General features: G+C 38.7%; 1 protein-coding gene across 3 annotated transcripts in view; it reads left to right on the top strand.

Annotated features, from left to right (window-relative positions):
• The window catches only part of skic3 (SKI3 subunit of superkiller complex), a 73,633-nt gene that overhangs the window by 11,131 nt on the left and 45,897 nt on the right, over window positions 1-16,605 (top strand). For all 3 annotated transcript variants that reach the window (XR_013786297.1, XM_079450666.1, XM_079450665.1), the window contains exons 8-15: window positions 1,475-1,615; window positions 6,379-6,480; window positions 6,624-6,748; window positions 14,055-14,141; window positions 14,250-14,353; window positions 14,457-14,583; window positions 15,993-16,172; window positions 16,303-16,427. Coding sequence is in view for 2 of the 3 variants with exons in the window: in XM_079450666.1 (XP_079306792.1) it covers window positions 1,475-1,615; window positions 6,379-6,480; window positions 6,624-6,748; window positions 14,055-14,141; window positions 14,250-14,353; window positions 14,457-14,583; window positions 15,993-16,172; window positions 16,303-16,427 (991 nt within the window). In the remaining variant the exon portion in view is untranslated. The remainder of the gene's footprint in view (window positions 1-1,474; window positions 1,616-6,378; window positions 6,481-6,623; window positions 6,749-14,054; window positions 14,142-14,249; window positions 14,354-14,456; window positions 14,584-15,992; window positions 16,173-16,302; window positions 16,428-16,605) is intronic.

The following is a 16,605-nucleotide window of genomic DNA, read 5'->3' as shown; positions in this document are numbered from 1 at the left end:
ATCGCTTATTGCTCCCCAAACTCTTTGTAAGTCGTTTTTGATAAAAGCGTCTGCTAAATGTAAATGTAAATACCTTTGTGCCAGCTTAGACAGGAGAGGGTACCCATGTGCCTGAGATTTCCACCATTCCAATGTATCATCTGTCAGTGGTAAAGCTTTAGCCTCTTGGTATCGTTTCATCTCTTGTTCAGCTATGGAGGCAGGTGAAGGCCTAGACGTACTACTGCTGTTGAATGTCTGTCCGAGCAGATCAGCAATCACAGATTTGCCATATGAACAACGGTGTGGCATTCGTTAACTGCCCTAGTTTGGAGAACGTACGCATTAATTTCCCACTTGTCATCAATAAAATGAACTGTCATTGTCACGTAGGACTCTGTGGCAGTGGATGTCCACGAGTTACATGTGAAGGCAACTCTCACAGCAGATTTGAGTGCACTCTACCTTTTCTCTGATCTGTGTGTACAGAGCTGGAACTGCCGTTTCACTGAAAGGTTTTCGACTTGGGATTTCATATCTTGGAATTTTTAGCATTCGGCAAGAACCGAAGGTCCTTACATATAACCGTGGCAATGGACTGTGTAATACCAACTGGTTTGGTTACAAGTGAAGATCTATGTGAGAAGTTATGCAGGTTCTTCATAAAGAATATATTGTGTCTCAGATTCTGTCTCATCTCACCTAAAGGTTGTTATGATTTACATATTAATTCATCTTTGTCTGCCTTTCAAACTATATCTCACTCTGATTTGTTGGCTGTGATTTCTAAAATGAAAATAACCACCTGTTCTCTTGATACCATCCCTGCTACCCTGTTTAAGGAGGTATTGGAAGTTTTAAAGAGGCTTGATTACTGCAACACCTTTTATGCTGTAATCAGTCAGTTATCACTCTTATGATTGCAAATACGAAAGCTCGCTTTCTGACTGAGACAAAAAAGAGGGAACATCTCTCACCCATCAGAGCCTCACTTCATTGGCTCCCAGTGAAACAAAGAATTGATTTTAAGGTCTAAACCTATGTATTTAAAGCTCTACACCTACTTCCTCCATTTATATATCAAAACTATTAAGTTTTTATTTACCTCAGAGATCACTTCGATGTTTACAGCAGTTGTTACTAAATGTCCTGAAATTTTGTCTGAAACACAATACCTCTTAACAATTAGAGCTTCCCCTACATCAACTGCTTTTAAATTATCAACTAAATACTTTCAGTTCAATTATATTTTCTCTCATGCTTACTCATTACTTGGTTTTATTCTCATATGTAAATTTTTGTCTACGTAAATATGTATATATTTAGTTTGTGACGTAGCAGGTTATTATGATTTCTTGATTTTCTTATTTTCAAGATATTAGATAGAAATAATTGGTCTGATTTGTATTTATCATGCGTGTCTTTTGCTCCTGTTTGTGATGCACTTTGGTCAGTGTTGTGTTAAGATGCTATATAAATAGACTTGACCTTGCAGGTGACTGCAGTAAGGAAGCTGTGTGCCTCTTCAGACAACTCTCAGAATTGGATCCAAACAACTCGGTTGCTAACTTTGGCCTTGGTGTCAAAGCTCTACAAGAGAGGAAGTATGAGGATGCCATCAAAAGTTTTAAATTGGGTGAGTTAAAATATATATGAGCTCACAGATGTTTTGTGTTTTGAGGTTATTATCATGGCTCAACGCTAAGGATTTTTTCTACAGGCTGGGTCATGGCTCAAGTGCCATGTAATTTTTGTGTCCTTGAATGGCATTGCTGAAGGGGATGCAATGCGAAGTGTCGTCTCCATTAAAGAGAAATTTAAATTTTTTATCACTCAGTTTGCCAAGTGTGATCCAAACGGCTACGTAACACCGCTCAAGAAACAAATTCATATTCATTGGGGCAGTTGTAGCCTAGTGGTTAGATTGTTGGGCCTGTGATCAGAAGGTTGCCGGTTTGAATCTCAGTGCCAGCAGGTCATGACTGAAGTGCCCTTTAGCAAGACACCTTACCCCTGATTGGTGGGACATTACTCTGCAGTAATGTCCCACTGTAAAAAACTACTTGTAAGTCGCTTTGGATAAAAGGAACTGCAACTTCAGCCAGCAACTTTTTTTGGCAGCAGGAACACAAGATGGGTTTGGTGCACACAGGGATAACACTTTCACCATGTGCCCAGTTACATATACTGCCGGATATTTATTTTTGTGTATCTACTTTTATACCAGATTTTCTGGACAGCTTGTTCAGATACATGCCATCGTTCAATCAAAAACCAACAGATTAAAAAATAAAAACTTGCGCTGCCATAAATCTTATAATGGGTTGTGGTTAGATCTTTCATCAGGGCATTGGTTCAAAGCAACCATCAAAATCAACACAAAAATGGGTCACTGTGCCAAAATCAAGAACCTGCCATAGCCATCTCCGTTCACTGACCTGAACCCTATGGAAAATAAGTCTGTTGAACCAAAGAGGAAAGAGCACCAACATTTGAAGGATCTGGAGAAGTTCTTTATGAAGGAATAGTCCAAGGTCACTTGCCATGTATTCTTCAACCTCATCAGACATTAATGAAAAGATTAAAAGTATTGAATATAAATGTACAAATAAGTGTTGCCAATGTGTATTAGAAAGAAACATTTGTGTCATAATTGGATATTTCCCCAGGGCTCTAGACTGCGACCAAAATGGCAAATGCGACCATTAATCTAGGCCATGTCCCATGACCCTTTAAAATTAAGCCTCTAATCAAGAAACCAAACATAGAATCCAAATGAACTAGGAAACTATAGACAGATTTCAAATCCCCCATACCTGTCTAAAATTCTAGAAAAAGTAGTGTGCACTCAGTTGTGCTCTTTCTTACAAAATAACAACATACACAAAAAATTTCAGTCAGGCTTTAGACCGCATCATAGCACTGAAACTGCGCTCTTTAAAATGACAAACGACCTGCTTATAACATCAAGGTAAAAGACATCCATTTGACCATTTAAATGGGGAATCATCAAATCTAACGCAAGTAAATTATGGATTACCTCAGGGATCGGTTCTGGGACCCTTGCTATTCTCCGTATACATGCTGCCCCTCGGAAACATTATTAAAAAAACATGGAATTAGCTTCCATTGCTATGCAGATGATACTCAGCTATATATCTCATCAAGACCAGATGATTCCTCCCAGCTATCCAAATTGGCAGAGTGCATTGAAGATATAAAACATTGGATGACCTGTAATTTTCTTCTTTAAAATTCTAATAAAATCGGACCAAAGACATGCAAACCGAATATTTCTGATCTTAAACTGCAAGTTGAAGGATGTACTGTTACTCCAACATATACAGTAAAATATCTAGGCGTTATATTAGACAGCAACCTGTCATTTCGAAATCACATCTCAAATGTAAAAAAACAGCCTTTTTCCACCTAAGAAATGTTGCCAAGTTACGAAATATTCTATGTGGTGCTGACACGGAGGAGCTTATTCATGCATTTATGACCTCAAGACTTGACTACTGTAATGCGCTACTTAGTGGTTGTCCTACATCATAAATTAACAAACCACAGTTAGTTCAGAATGCAGCTGCCAGAGTTCTAACCAGGTCCAGAAAATACGATCACATAACCCCAATTTTATCAACCCTTCACTGGCTACCCATTAAGTATCGTATTGACTTTAAAGTTCTCTTAATCACCTATAAAGCCTTAAAGGGTTTAGCCCCTACCTACCTAACAGAGCTTCTATCACACTACAACCCATCACGCTCTCTAAGATCTCAAAACTCAGGACTTTTGATAACACCTAGAATAACTAAATCCACCAAAGGGGTTCGAGCTTTCTCATACGTAGCACCTAAACTCTGGAATAGCCTTCCTGATATTATTCGAGGACCAGACACACTCGCCCAATTTAAATCTAGATTAAAGACACATCTTTTCAGCCAAGCATTCACTTAATGCAAAATATGCAAAATAAACCACCGGGAGACTGCTGACATTATTATTATTATCTAATTACATTATCTAAATCTGACATATTATTTACTAGGTCTTTTCTATAACAAGTTAAACTATTCATGTTCTGTGTTTTACCCTTTTTTTGTGTTTTTCGTTTTTCCCCTGTAAAGCTGTTTTGGAACAATGCAAATTGTGAAAAGCGATATATAAATAAAAATTGAATTGAATTGCGACAAAAGGTAAAATTTCACAGGGTCACATTGGTCCGAATGCGTAAAACACATTTTTGCCATGTCAAAGTTTTATTTGAACATTGAATGTTGCGCTTGAAGGGCTTGACATAATGCTGATAAAAATTTTCTGCATGAAGTGAGCGAAGTGCGGATGCAGTGCAGCAAGTGATTTTCTCCATAGGGAATTCACTATCGCAAACTCAAAATACCTATATTTTGCATAGTTTTTTTTATTGGTTAAATTGGTTAAACCATGAAACTACACAGGGGTTTTATTTTGTGTAGCAAAAGTTGATGTTTGTAAAGGGGGGAAATGCGTGTATTGACTGAGAAACTGATGGAAAAAATGGCTTGTACACTTGAATCTGCGATCGGGAGGAGACGTGATGACTTTCTAAAACGCTTAACAAGGTTTAAGATACCTAAACAAGGACCAGGGAATCCCTCATTTCTGTCAAGCCTTGTCATAAGCACTCGCTGCGCTTGGGTGCTATTGATATTCGTCCAAAGTTTCAGTCACAGAAGCTGTAGTAGACAGATGATATTTAATAATTGTTTTAGAGACCGATCAATTCGCTTCATAACTCATCTGTTTTACTTATATTAAGCCTTAAAATGCAGCAATTTAGGTGCGGGGCAACTTGATTTCCACGTCCCGCCTCTTTGCCCATTTTCGATTATCTGTGAGTGATGCACTGCTAACTCGATTATCTGTGAGTGACACGTCACGGACACTACGTACATATTTTATACTGTCTATGGTTTAAATGTAAAAGAAGATGAAAAGATGTTCACATTTCAGTGACATATGGTGATAACGAATGACCACTGAGAACAACGGCTAACCTGACGGGCAGTGTGGCAACACAAGGATAAATTACAATATTTTGATGCAAAAACTTTTCAGAATTCATAGAATTATAACACATTACAACTTTAGCAACAACGTACTCATCAAATATACAATGCTTTAGTTTAAAGAACTATGTAAAATCAAAACAAATTGCTTACCTCAGATGGCTGCAGTGACGGTTGCGTCCTTTTGATAACCCCATTTCGACATTAATGTTATGTTTCTGAAGTAAAACATTCAGATGTTCCAACTAGAAAGTGAACGTTGCTTCAACATTGAAATATGATTGACGATCGATACTGACCTTTAAGCCTATAGCCAAAAATCTACATTAAATCAATGTCTGTTTTTAAATCCGGGGTGTTAAAATCATTGTTGTTTGCTAGATATGTAATAGTAGTTAAGCATTCTTTGTTGTTAAAGTAGTACTTGAAAGTTGCAAAATAACAATTTGGTGGTTAATATTTGCATACAAGCTTCACTTTGGTAATATGTCATGTGATTAGCTCCTGCCACAGTAGATGTCATTTGGTGCATGTAACAAAGTTCCATAAAAGGGAAGGAAGGCGGTGGGAACCGGCGAACATTTAACAAAACTTGAATCAAATAAACAACAAACATGTCCGGGCCCGGTCCTCTCTCTTCATACACTCCTGTCGCTCCTCTCTTATGCTTCCTGAGAGACGCTAATTATCACTCACGTGACTGGCCTCGCGCCTGTCCCTCATGTCTCTCGTCCCGCCCTGCTTGCCACATACCCCCTCGCCCCTCGCAGGCTGGGGGGTACTCCCGATACTGCGCTCTACTAGACGAATACAACATTAACAAGAAAGAGTGTGATTAATCCGTTCATCAGATGTGTGTGAAAGTTGCATTCGTTACTATAGTAACAGACTCACTGCGCGTTAACTTTATGGAATTATCATAAAATCTATGCAAAAACCATTCTCTCCTCCAGACGACCTCGCATATAGGGTTCGCACAGGGCCTCGGACCCCCCTTGCAACTGCCCTGATTTCATCAATTTGAGCCCAAGTAAATATGTTTATGAAAAATAACATCAGGCCATTTATTTTACATGCTGATACCCACATTATGGATGGAAGGGCCTAGTAGCTGAGAAAGCTGTTTTAGGCTCTGGTGCTTATGGAAACTCTATGAAAGTCTTTAGAAAGTCTAAAATATAACATTTAAAATGATTCATTATGTCTTGCGGTGCAGATTGAATGAAGCCAAGGTCCGCACATTGAGGATCACTGTATTAGATGGTGTTTTTTAAATAAACACTGAATGTAAACTTGTTCCCAAATGTTTTTAAACATTGATTAACATTCATTATGTCTTTGCCTGCAGGACTGCAACAAAGGCAGTGTTCCATCATCGGTTTGTTTAATCTGTCTCTGGCTCAGCTAAAAACGCATAGATACTCTGACTGTATCACATCTTCCAGTCAAGGTACTCCAGTACAGCAACGTATTTCAGAAAACTTGATTTTGCCATTCAGTGAATATTAGGTAGAAATATAAGTAATTAGTTACACTTGTCCATCTGTATTAAACAAGTAAGAGCTATTTTCTAAATCTTTTTTGTTTATCCAGGGCTTGAATTGAGTGTGGGGAAGTCTGATGATTGGACACATAAACTACAAAGATTAAGACTAGAGGCTTTGGTAAGAACTGGAAGAAAACAGGATGCTGATGAAGCACTGCAGATTATTGAACAGGTACAGTTCCATGTCAAACACTTATTGTACTATATAGTTTGATTAGGGCTGTTGCGGTGAAGGAATTTCTCATGTAGTAAACCGGGGTACGTGGACCCCTAGTGGTCCGTGACGTAATTGTCCGTGGAACCCTCTAAAAATGTTTTGAGTTATCTTGCATTCAGAGTTTGAAATTAACACCCACCAGACGCCGTCAAAAAGCAACAGAGTTGCTGTCAAATTGACTGGTAACTTGTGTTCATAAATTAAGTTTACTCACTTTGCAGGGAAGGTTCATGTAAACCAAATCATATTAAATATAGCCTTTTGCGCAGCTTCTGCGTATTTCTGACTCAAACACACTATCAATGCGGCATCATTTAGAGCGGTCAACATCACAGCACCGCGAGAGACAGAGTCAGTCTGCTCTGTTTGCTTTTGCATTGTTCTTACAGTATTTTGAAGTCATATGACAGGTGGATCTGCACACCGCCGCATAATGTCGAACAAGCTTTTTCTCATTGAAGTACCACGCATTCCCATATTCATGAGTTTAAGCTCTTAGCAATAAACATTAATAGCATCAGTTTCACCATATCAGTTCAACACGCGGATTGATCAGAAATCAGAAGGGTAACGGAGGCCTTCTAGTTTGTGAAAGTGTGTTTTGGTTAGTTTTGGCTACGTTATTGTTATTATTGTGTTATTTGAAAGCAACTGAGAACCATTAACTGGTCACATGTAATTTAAAGTTAGGCTTAGCCTACATTTATAGACATAACAAATTATTATTATTTTGACTTCACTAATTTCTTGTAAAAAAGATTATCCAAGCGCTACGTTGGGTTCAGATACTCAAGTTGTCCTTTTTAAAAGAGAATAGTGTATTTAAAAAGTTAAAGGAATTGTTCACTTTTAACATACATATTCAAGATAATTTACTCACCCCTGTTGTCATCCAAGATGTTTATGTATTTTTTTCTTTAGTCGAAAATAAATTTAGTTTTTTGATGAAAACATTCCAGGATTATTCTCCATATAGTGGACTTCAATGGACTCCAAACGGTTGAAGGTCAAAATTCAATTTCACTTGACTCTTGTTTACCGCTGGGTGGCACTCTATTCACAGATCTTCACTTAGTGCGAGTTAACTCGTCAAACTCATCGCCTCACTCACTTCAACTATGTGGTACACTTCAACTATGTGTGACACCGTGAGAAACACATTCCAGAAAATCACATTGTCTGATTTTTAAAGAATTTATTTGCAAATAATGGTGGAAAACAAGTATTTGGTCACCTACAAAAAAGCAAGATTTCTGGCTCTCACAGACCTGTAACTTCTTCTTTAAGAGGCTCCTCTGTCCTCCACTCGTTACCTGTATTAATGGCACCTGTTTGAACCCGTTATCATTATAAAAGACACCTGTCCGCAACCTCAAACAGTCAGACTCCAAACTCCACTATGGTCAAGACCAAAGAGCTGTCAAAGGACACCAGAAACAAAATTGTAGACTTGCACCAGGCTGGGAAGACTGAATCTGCAATAGGTAAGCAGCTTGGTGTGAAGAAATCAACTGTGGGAGCAATTATTAGAAAATGGAAAACATACAAGACCACTGATAATCTCGCTCGATCTGGGGCTCCATGCAAGATCTCACCCCGTGGGGTCAAAATGATCACAAGAGCTGTGAGCAAAAATCCCAGGACCACACAGGTGGATGAAACTGCAGAGAGCTGGGACCAAAGTAACAAAGGCTACCATCAGTAACACACTACGCCGCCAGGGACTCAGGGATCCTGCAGTGAAGAGGTTTGGGAGAATGTCATATGGTCAGATGAAACCAAAATAAAGGTGGAAACATCATGCTTTGGTTTTTGTGCAAAGGGACCAGGATGACGGATACGTGTAAAGGAAAGAATGAATGGGACCATGTATCCTGAGATTTTGAGTAAATACCTCCTTCCATCAGCAAGGGCATTGAAGATGAAACGTGGCTGGGTCTTTCAGCATGACAATGATCTGCCCGGGCATGAAGGAGTGGCTTCGTAAGAAGCATTTCAAGGTCCTGGAGTGGCCTAGTCAGTCTCCATATCTCAACCCCATAGAAAATCTTTTTGAGGGAGTAGAAAATCTGTGTTGCCAAGCGACAGCCCCAAAACAGTTTTTTTTTCGCGTTTTTGAAAAGTTTCACGTACACACAACAACGTTATCAACACAATCCGCGTTTACACAGATCCGCAATAATGACTAAAACACTGTATTACGCATGCCACGCCAGTATTTGGCGACATCACATTGTAAAGAAAAAATAGCAGTCCCTGACGATTGATTGACGGTTTATTGGAAGGCGGACTTCCATCGCTAAAGAGACCATACAATACAGAGCGCTGCATTTCTCCTCATTCATAAAACATAAAGAGAAGCATGCGCACATATACAAACAAACAAACAAACAAGATGGTGAAAACTGTTAAAAAGACTTTGTCGCCTAGGGATGAGTGTTAAGATTTAGCTGGGGCACTCCGCTGGTGTTTCCACAGAAGCGAGAACATGTGTACACGGTCTCGTGTAAACAGCCCCTAAGCGTAGGAAACTATTTGTATGCTATAATTGATATCAGGTTTAATTTAATGATCGGAAATATGTTGTTCAAGTGTGATTTTTACCAGCGACTTTAGAAATGAATGTTTCCAGGGTATACTTTCCAGTTATCTGTACCCTGAATGCCTTTTAATATTCATCTCTTTGGTACTGCTCGCACAACCTCCGTCAACCCCCACCTCCTGCTACTGCAAGAAGAAATCACCCTATAACACTTCCACGAAAACACAAAAGAGGTGTCTATTGAGAAGTTGGATATTTACATTTAGTCATTTAGCAGATGCTTTTATCCAAAGCGACTTACTACGAGTTCAGGGAGCAATAAGCGATATGTCATAAAATAGCAATAGTACATTAGGTGCCAATACAAAGTTAATAGTTTCAACAAAAGCTAGACCACTACCTGTTGAGAGAAGAGGGTTAGTGTAATAGTGTAAGGGTTTAATTGTTTTATTTGTCTGTCAAGTATTCACCGAAGAGGTGTGTTTTAAGTAGTATTTTGAAGGTTATGAAAGATGTGGTTGACCGGACCGCGTTAGGAAGAATGTTCCATCAGGAAGGAGTTGTGAAGGAGAATGAGCGAGAAAGCGATTTAATGCACTTATGAGAAGGCATTACAAAGTGCCGCTCATTTGCTGAATGCAGGGTTCTTGATAGTGTGTTGGAGTATAGGAGGATGTAAAAGTATGCCGGTACATTTTCAGTGATAGTCCTGTAAGCAAACATCAGTGACTTGTACCTGATTCAGGCTTCAAGCGGTAGCCAGTGGAGAGAGATGAAAAGGGGTGTCACATGAGCCCTTTTAGGCTGTTGGCAGATGAGCCGTACTGCTGCGTTTTGAACCAGCTGAAGTGGTTTGAGAGCCTTCGCAGAAGGACCAGCAAGGAGAGCTTGTAAATAGATTAAATGTAAACAGGGATTTTACCTTAATTACTTTATAAAGTGCTGTATTGATAAAGAAGATATGAAAACATTTAATTTTGTCATTTAAACAAGAGGTCATTAAAGTGTTTTAATATGTAAAATGTAATATTAAAATAATTGAATATGTTACTTAGCATTATGATTATAAAAAGTATATTTGGCAAAGATGTTTCGTTTGTGTTTGGAGTTAAGTTTCTTATCAGTGTTATGTTTTTTTATCACCCTGCAGGTAAGACATTAATTCTAAACTCTGTTCTTTCAAAAAGCCTTAATTTCTCAATGAAGTGCTTTATTGATAAATATAAACAATAGGTCATTAAAGTGTTTTAATATGTAAAATGTAATATTCAAATAATTGATTATGTTACGTAAATTAGTAGCATTACGATTATTAAAAGCATATTTGGCAAAGATGTTTAGTTTATGTTTGGAGTTAAGTTTCTTATCAGTGTTATAGCGTGTTACGTTTATTTGTCACCCTGCAGATAAGACATTAATTCTAAACACAAAAGTGAGACATTCACACCCTCCCCCCCATCCCCCGTCAACTGAGAAGTGGAATCTGTTTTTAAAAGCCTGTAGCCTACTGAGATGGACAGAATTAAAAGATTTCAATGCTCGGGCTTCTGTTCTAGCTCATTAATAATAATTTGTTACAGTTTTGCCTTTTGCAGTTTACTTTCTCCGGTTAGTGTTCATTTATTATTATTAAAATAGAGATATTGTGACACATCCGGGTATTGGCTGCAAAACCTCTGTTGTCGCTTTGTATTATTCATTCCTGGTTTAGCACAGGACTAAAACACCCGCTCCGAGTGAGCCTCGAACCACCAATCGGTCCACTCAGTCTTAGAAGACCACTAATGAGAAAGCCTGATGATCGCTCATGGTAATCTTTGTAAATGAGCTTACAAAAACAATTGTTCACTTTGAAAACGAATATTACATTAAAGGTTCTGCCAGCATTGGCTTTAAAAGCGCTGTTGTGCGTTCAAAATGATTACGGTTTTGTTTTACTTGGTGATATGTTTAATGAAGACGGTTTAATGTTATTATAAAATTTTATATTGAACTTCATTGCGTTCGCGCTGTGCTGGAAATGAGATTTTCCTTAAATAAAGATACATTTATTATAAAAACTACTAATAGGGACGTATTGAACTTTGGTTATGGAACTTTTTAAAAACAATCAAATTTTCAAGTAAAAGCGCAAAACAATTTATGCGATTTGGCTGTCCCTTTACACGGAAACGGCGTTTTAGAGGACTGATAACGCAAACTTTTTTAAACAGGTTTCAAAGTGCAAGTCTTTGAAAACCACGGCGTTCTCATTTCCGTGTAAACCCCGAATTATGCAAGAATGAGAAAACGACATCTTGCGCATGTGTATGAGGTGTGGGGGTGTGGTATGCGTGTGTACATCCAAACACAACGAAGGAGAAAGAAATACATCAATCGCGGATTACATGTTTTTTTTTGCGCTGCGCAATAGTTTGTTAACGCTTCTCCAGCAAAGTGTAGATTTACTACACCAGTGCTATAACCACCAGTGGAGACCTACAGCAAAACACTCATTCACGGCGACTAAGGGTTTTTAAAAGGCGCTTTTGGATCAGACCCGGGAGGACGAGTAGATGGTGGTACAACTTTGTCGATGGCGTTGTTGACAAGCTTCAATGGAAGAACCTTTCGAATGTTTTCGCCATCTTGTTTGTTTATGTGCGCACGCTTCTCTTCACTATGAATGACGAGAAGTGCAGGTCTCTGTATTATGGTCTCTTTAGCGACTGAGGTCCGTCTTCCAATAAACCGTCAATCAATCGTCAGGGACTCTGTTATTTTTTCTTTACAGACTAATGTTGTAATACAGCATTTTAGTCATTTTTGCGGATCTGTGTAAACGCGGATTGTTTTAATAACGGTGATGTGTGTATGTGAAACTTTTCAAAACCGCAAAAGAAAAACATTTCCGTTTTGCATCGTGTAAACGTGGCCTCAGTCTAGTTCTGTAGGCTACACAATCATGGGGAAGACTGCTGACTTTACAGTTGTCCAAAAGACGACCATTAACACCTTGCACAAGGAGGACAAGACACAAAAGGTCATTGCAAAAGAGGCTGGTTGTTCACAGAGCTCTGTGTCCAAGCACATTAATAGAGAGGCGAAGGGAAGGAAAAGATGTGGTAGAAAAAAGTGTACAAGCAATCGGGATAACCACACCCTGTAGAGGATTGTGAAACAAAACCCATTCAAAAATGTGGGGGAGATTCCCAAAGAGTGGACTGCAGCTGGAGTCAGTGCTTCAAGAACCACTACGCACAGACGTATGCAATTTTGGCTGTTGCATTCCTTCTGTCAAGCCATTCTTGAACAACAGACAACGTCAGAAGTGTCTTGCCTGGGCTAAAGACAAAAAGGACTGGACTGCTGTTCTCTGATGAAAGTAAATTTTGCATTTCCTTTGGAAATCAGGGTCCCAGAGTCTGGAGAAAGAGAGGAGAGGCAGCCAATCCAGGTTGCCTGAGGTTTAGTGTAAAGTTTCCACAGTCAGTGATGGTTTGCGGTGCCATGTCATCTGCTGGTGTTGGTCCACTGTGTTTTCTAAGGTCCAAGGTCAACGCAGCCGTATACCAGGAAGTTTTAGAGCACTTCATGCTTCCTGCTCCTGACCATCTTTATGGAGATGCAGATTTCATTTTCCAACAGGACTTGACGCCTGCACACAGTGCCAAAGCAACCAGTACCTGGTTTAAGGACCATGGTATCCCTGTTCTAAATTGGCCAGCAAACTCGCCTGACCTTAACCCCATAGAAAATCTATGGGGTATTGTGAAGAGGAAGATGCAATAAGCCAGACAATGCAAAAGAGCTGAAGGCACTATCAGAGCAACCAGGGCTCTCATAACACCGGAGCAGTGCCACAGACTGATCAACTTCTGCAGTAATTCAGGCAAAAGGATCCCCAACTAAGTATTGAGTGCTGTACATATTCATACTTTTCAGTTGGCCAAGATTTCTAAAAATCCTTTCTTTTTTATTGGTCTTAAGTAATATTTTTTCCTTAGTGGTCAATTTAAAATTAAAAGAAATAAACATTTGAAATATATCAGCCTGTGTGTAATGAATGAATATAATATACAAGTTAAACTTTTTGAATTGAATTAGCGAAATAAATCTACTTTTTGATGATATTCTAATTATATGACCAGCACCTGTATAATCTCAAACATAAGCAGTAGAATATTGACGAATAGAAAATGCTAATTCATAACAAACAAGTAATCTTAGTGTCCAGATATTGAAAGAATGTCCCTGTTGTATAAATGTCCGTAGGTAAGGTATTCCATCAAATAATCCACTAAGTGCACAAACACCACCTCCAATAGAAAAAAAATAAAACAATCCAATCTCCTCAAGTCAGAAAAAAAACATACAGCACAAAAAAAACAATTCCACGCCTCTAAAAATGACAAAATTATTTTTTACTTTTTGAATGAATTACGAATATAAATTACTGCTTGTTTTCATAGCCTACTTATTTCACAGGTATTATACATGCATTGAGTTCAAAACAAAAAAGTCATGGGCTATTCAAAAATGAATAAACGTAAACACCGTGGTAGGGGTTGCTTTGTCTTCCTCTACGGTTGACTTGTCAGAATCGCATTAATACAGGATTGTGGTGACGACCACTGCCCTAAACTTCATATAGTTCTACAGTTTCAAAACATACAAGTATGGGTATGGGTAATTTATTTGATTTCCACAATGCTGGTATATAAAAATGACTTGTTTTAGATTTCAGATGCCAAAAAGGACCCAGTGCTCTTAGCTTTAAAAGGAAGGGCTCTCCTGCAAAAAGATCAAACTGATGAAGCTTTTGAGGTGAAATCTTTTTCTTCGTTATGACCTGATTTGTAAGTCTTTGTGAACATATATTTTTATAAAAAAAACTGCACATCTTTTCTTTGAATAAAATAATAATCATTACAGGTTTCTTTGAAGCTGCTAAGCTTGTACCCGAGCTCTGTGGAGGGTCTTACTCTAAAGGGATTGATTTATCTTGCATTGAATGACCACAACCGGGCAGAGGAGAGGTAAGGGTTAGGGCCCACCCATACACGCATATTTTTGCAATTTCATACAGCCAAATGAACATTGACACAAGACTATTGTTGTGTTCATCTCTCTGATTTACAGCTTTCTGAAGGCTTTATACATAAACTCGGAGAATGGGGAGATTTACTTCCTTTTAGGGCGGTTGTACTGGAGCATAGGAGAGGAGACTCGGAGGGACCGTAGCAAATCCCATGCGTATTTACTGAAGGTGAAAACAACAGTACCAGACATAACACAGTTTATTAGTATATGCTACATCAATTTTCTTTAATTTGTTAAAATAATCTCATTTTTGTGGGGTTAGCTAGATTAATCCTCCTTCATTGTGACTAAATATTTACTTATTAAATGTATTGTGTAATTTGTTGATAAAAAAATCACATGACAATGGTCAGTAGTGGTCACAAACTAATCAACACCTGGATGGGGTTGATTCCAAATAGATTTTGTAGAATTATATATAAAATGTGTTAAACCGAATAAAGTATTGATGGAATGCATGGAACAAATTGAAAATGTAAATCCTTATTAAACTAAATTATGTATTAGTGTATAGCATTAAATTATTGCAAGAATGACACAATATGGGCTGCTAAATGACCACTTAATAAAATGGTGTTGTCTGTTGGAATGTTACGCCATACGGTACCGGGGCACTGAGCATGCATTAACTGTGCCAGTGGGGCTATAACAGCCTTCGCCAACGGGTTGGTGGATATATTGTTGGTACAAGGTTATGGTAATATGTTGTAATGTTCTGTCACACGGAACCGGGGACACTGAGCATGCATTAACGGTGCGAGTGGGGCTGTAACAGCCTTCGCCAACGGGTTGGTGGATATATTGTTGGTACGAGGTTATGGTAATATGTTGTATTGTTATGTCACACGGAACCGGGGGGACTGAGCATGCATTAACGGTGCCAGTGGGGCAATAACAGCCTTAGCCAAACGGTTGGCGCGTTGATTTTTGTAATGTGTTGTAATGGTAAGCCATTTGGGGCCAGGGGCACTGAGCATGCATTATCCAATCCAATCCAACTTTATTTGATTAAGCGGTTCACACAGCCAAAGCTGACCAATGTGCTGTACAGAAATTAAGACATTATATTTAAAAAGCTAGAAGTTTGCACAATTTGCACAGTTACACATATAATACAACAATAAAAAACATTTATAAAACAGAAAACAAGAAATATATACTGGAGTATATAAAATCAACATCTTACTAGGTATTAAAAGCCACATTGTAAAGATGTGTTTTAAGACGGGACATAAAAACAGGCAACGAAGAAGCCTGCTTTACATGAAGAGGCAGATCGTTCCATAGTTTAGGAGCCGACACAGCAAAGGCCCGGTCCCCTCTGAGCTTCCGCTTAGTTTTAGGCACACTCAGGAGGAGCTGATCCTCAGATCTGAGAGAGCGGCTGGGTATATAAGGGCATAGTAGCTCTGAGAGGTAGGACGGGGCAAGACCATTAAGAGCTTTAAAAGCAAATAAAAGAATTTTAAAATGAATCCTATATTGAATGTGTCCTTGTCCTTATTGAATGTCCAATCCTATATTGAATTATCGGTGTCACTAACAAAATTCTGATTTGTTTTCTGTTGTTTTCAGGCAGCTAATCTGGACCCCTATCTTGGGTCAGTGTTCCGTTTTCTTGGCCATTTCTATAGTCAGGTGGCACAAGATCAGGGCAGGGCCAGAGGCTGCTTTAACAGAGCATTTGAGCTGGATTCATCTGATGCAGAGGCTGGAGCAGCTTCTGTGGACCTGAGCATGGAGCAGGGAGATATGGTGAGACTAGAAGTGTATAGTAAACCAAGGCCAGTTGCATAAAACATTATGTTCTGCTGTCCATCTTGTAGATGTTCTTAGATCAGAGTCCTGTTCAGTGGGTATATTGACTGCATGTGTTTGTGTTTAGGAAACTGCTCTGGCTGTTCTACAGTCAGTGACAGAGAGTGCCGCTCCTGGCACCGCTAAATGGGCCTGGATGAGAAAAGGTCTCTACCATCTGAAGCTTGGCCAGCACCAGCAGGCTATTACAGAGTAAATTAACTGAATACATTTTTATTTTTTGCTCCATATCACTTTATTGCTCCCTGAACTCTCTGTAAGTCGCTTTGGATAAAAGCGTCTGCTAAATGACGAAATGTACATTGTACAAATATGCTCACACATTTATAATCGCGATTTATCACACATAACATTAATGTTACATTAACAT

The sequence above is a fragment of the Barbatula barbatula genome (assembly GCF_947034865.1).
Source record: "Barbatula barbatula genome assembly, chromosome: 2".
In the NCBI taxonomy this organism is placed as follows: domain Eukaryota; kingdom Metazoa; phylum Chordata; class Actinopteri; order Cypriniformes; family Nemacheilidae; genus Barbatula; species Barbatula barbatula.
The sequence above is the reverse complement of the archived record's forward strand: the minus strand, read 5'-3'. Positions and strand labels throughout refer to the sequence as shown.